General features: G+C 43.2%; 1 protein-coding gene across 1 annotated transcript in view; it reads right to left on the bottom strand.

The window, feature by feature from the left end:
- LOC123972550 (stonustoxin subunit alpha-like) overlaps positions 1 to 1486 on the bottom strand; it is a 9225-nt gene extending 7739 nt beyond the window's left edge. Inside the window, exon 1 of the mRNA XM_046052072.1 lies at positions 1387 to 1486. Within this exon, the coding sequence (XP_045908028.1) occupies positions 1387 to 1486 (100 nt within the window). The remainder of the gene's footprint in view (positions 1 to 1386) is intronic.
- Between the last annotated feature and the right edge of the window lie 1531 nt (positions 1487 to 3017).

The following is a 3017-nucleotide window of genomic DNA, read 5'->3' as shown; positions in this document are numbered from 1 at the left end:
TCCAGACTGTCCAGAACTCAGCTGCCAGGCTTTTAACCAGAACAAAGAAATATGACCACATTACTCCTATTTTAGCTTCATTACACTGGCTCCCAGTATGTTTTAGAATTGACTTTAAAATTCTATTGATCACTTTTAAAGCTCTTCATGGCCTCTCGCCTTGTTATATTTCTGACCTTTTAGTCCCATACGCACCAGCACGTACCTTGAGATCCTCGGGCAGAGGTCTGTTGTCTGTTCCAGAGTCTCGACTGAAAACTAAAGGGGACAGAGCGTTTGCTGTCAGGGCCCCGAGGCTCTGGAACAGCCTGCCCGAGGAAATCAGGTCGGCTGAGTCAGTGAACTCTTTTAAGTCCCTTCTTAAGACATACTTTTATAGGAGAGCCTTTCCCGATCTTATTTGACTTTATTTTATTGTATTTTACTAATTTTATATTTATCTTAAATGTGTATTTTAGTCTTTTCAATGTTTTCTTGCTTTTATCTTGTATTGTTTTTGTATTATTGTCTTTTGGGTATTATTGTCTTTACACTTGTTAAAGCACTTTGTAACTTGTTTTTGAAAAGTGCTCTACAAATAAAGATCATCATCATAATGTGAGTATATTGTCTGAGTGCTGTTGACCTGAAATATTATGTGATCTCCCTGGTGAGTTAGGGAGTGTGCGAGCTGAGTAATCTGTCCTTCCACCGATGCACTCATATGATTTTTGCCTTTTTTATTTTCGAGATAACTCTGGGTGGAGACGTGTTTCTCCGGTGGGTGCAAGCATTTCAGTTTAAAGACGCCTCGAGCCCGGCATATCTCAGAAGGTTTCAGTGTTGTTAGGCAGATACCAGGGGGTTTGCTTTAATTGTTGTCGGTGCAGTCGGAGGCTTGCTTGCTGTGCTCATCAGTAGGTGTTTTTGATAAGTTAGATTAGTCAAAGGTGCTCTAGTTATTGGGTACCATTATGGTAATGTGTTCATGATCCTAGCTTGGTATGTTATGCAGCTTTTATCTTGTCATATGAATATGTGAAACTTGACTTTGTGTAGGCTATTTCTCCCTGAGTTTGTTGTTGCCTTAGTTATTGATTACCAGCAAGTTCCATTTTGGTAGTAGTTACTGAAAAGATCCTGTTACTGAAACATACTAAAAACATTACAGTATATACTAAACAAGACATTTTGAAAGCTTGAACTTTGCCTTTTGTCTCTTGTCATGGATTGAATGGGCCCCTCTGACAAAACAACTGGCCCCGTCTTGCTCGGTTTGGGACTGTGAGCTGCACTTTATCCGAGCTGCTGTAGTTAAACTGTGTGGATTTGTGTTGAGATCTCTGCCTGTTAAACTTTGTTTTGACTGTAATAGACATTTGTGGCTCTAAACATGTGAATCCTTACCAGGGACGAGTGAGTCGCTGCGGCAGTCGTACAACATCCCGAGGCTGAAGGGCCGGCCGAGCGCCGCCACCTCCTTCGTCCCGCCGGCTTCCGGGTCCATCGCTCAGTCTGAACTGGACAAAATGGACAACAGCTTGATAGTTCACTTCTCTGACTCTTCTGCTGTCCAACCTGTTATTTGTTTGTGATGTTTAAACGATGTGGTATCATGTCCAGCCACTCTGACATTTTCACTCTCATTTTTAATTTGACCATTTCACGTATTTAGATTTGTATTAATTTATTTACAGGCAAACTTGAAACAATCAACACTGATTTTGCATTTAAAGCAGACATAACGGGTATTTTTTACAATAAAGTGAAAACAGTGTGTTCTCTGGTAGTGAATCATCAGCTTAATCTGCAGCTTCTCTGCTTTACGGAGCTTTGTGACTTTCAGCTCATTGTTTATCTGTAGGGATACAGCTTTGCTGTTCTCATGCATGTGCAGAGGGGGGTGCGATGGGTGCTTGAGCACCTGTTCTTTTGCCCTTTGATGCCCAAAGTACCCTTTTGTTAATGAAACATTTAATGAATACATTTTTTAATTTGTAAAGGCCTTTTGTGAAAGCCTGCCCAATCAAACTATTAGTAAAATGAATGAATAATAATTCATAAAATAAATGACCCACATCATGACCTTTCACCTGATGACCTCATCAGTGACGAGCCCTCCTGCTCAGACACAGTTAGTGATTCAGCAGCACTGCCTGCTGGACACCTCTGATAACGCCGGTGAGAGGGATTTCCCTCAATGTGCAACAAACAACATCCCAGCCAGCCTGGACCCTCACCAGTTTGCCTTCAGAACCAACAGATCCACAGAGGATGCCATCTCCACACACCTTGAGAAAAACAACACCTACAGCGGCGGCAACAGGGGGCGGCTGTGGCTCAGGAGGTAGAGCGAGTAGCCCGTTAATTGGAGTTCAATCCCCGGCTCCTCCAGGCTGCATGTCCTTGGGCAAGATACTGAACCCCGAATTTCCCCTGGTGGCTGTTCCAGTGTATGAATGCACTTAGGCTCAGTGTTTGAATGTGATGTAGTGTAAAAGCGCTTTGAGTGGTCGAAAAGACTAGAAAGGCGGAACATTTACATCAAAATGCTTTGTGGATTTCAGCTCAGCAATCAACACAATCCCCCCCATGAAACTGATCAGCAAACTCAGCACTCTGGGTTTAAACACAACACTCAAACAGATCCCAGTCAGTTCGGATTGGTGGACTCACCTCTTCCACTCAACACGGGAGCCCCACCAGGGCTGTGTGCTCAGCCCCCTCCTGTTCATGCTGTACACCCACGACTGCAGAGCCCAATGGACACTAAAGGACAGTAGCCACCCAGCCACAGCCTGTTCACCCTGCTGCCTTCTGGGAGGAGATACAGAAGTTTCTGGTGCTTCCCCCCAAGCTATCAGACTCTTAAACTCCAAGTCATCCTCAGCACTGCTCTACTGATTATAGTTTATTTCTGTTTACCATTTTTATAATTGAATCTTTATTAACACTATAACTTGTTATATTGTGACAATAAAACCTACCTACCTAACAGCAACTGTTCCCTGTAAGTTATGTCAGCCCGCAGTGTTTCA

The sequence above is a fragment of the Micropterus dolomieu genome, linkage group LG06 (assembly GCF_021292245.1).
Source record: "Micropterus dolomieu isolate WLL.071019.BEF.003 ecotype Adirondacks linkage group LG06, ASM2129224v1, whole genome shotgun sequence".
Lineage (NCBI taxonomy): Eukaryota > Metazoa > Chordata > Actinopteri > Centrarchiformes > Centrarchidae > Micropterus > Micropterus dolomieu.
This window is presented reverse-complemented; position numbering and strand designations above follow the sequence as displayed.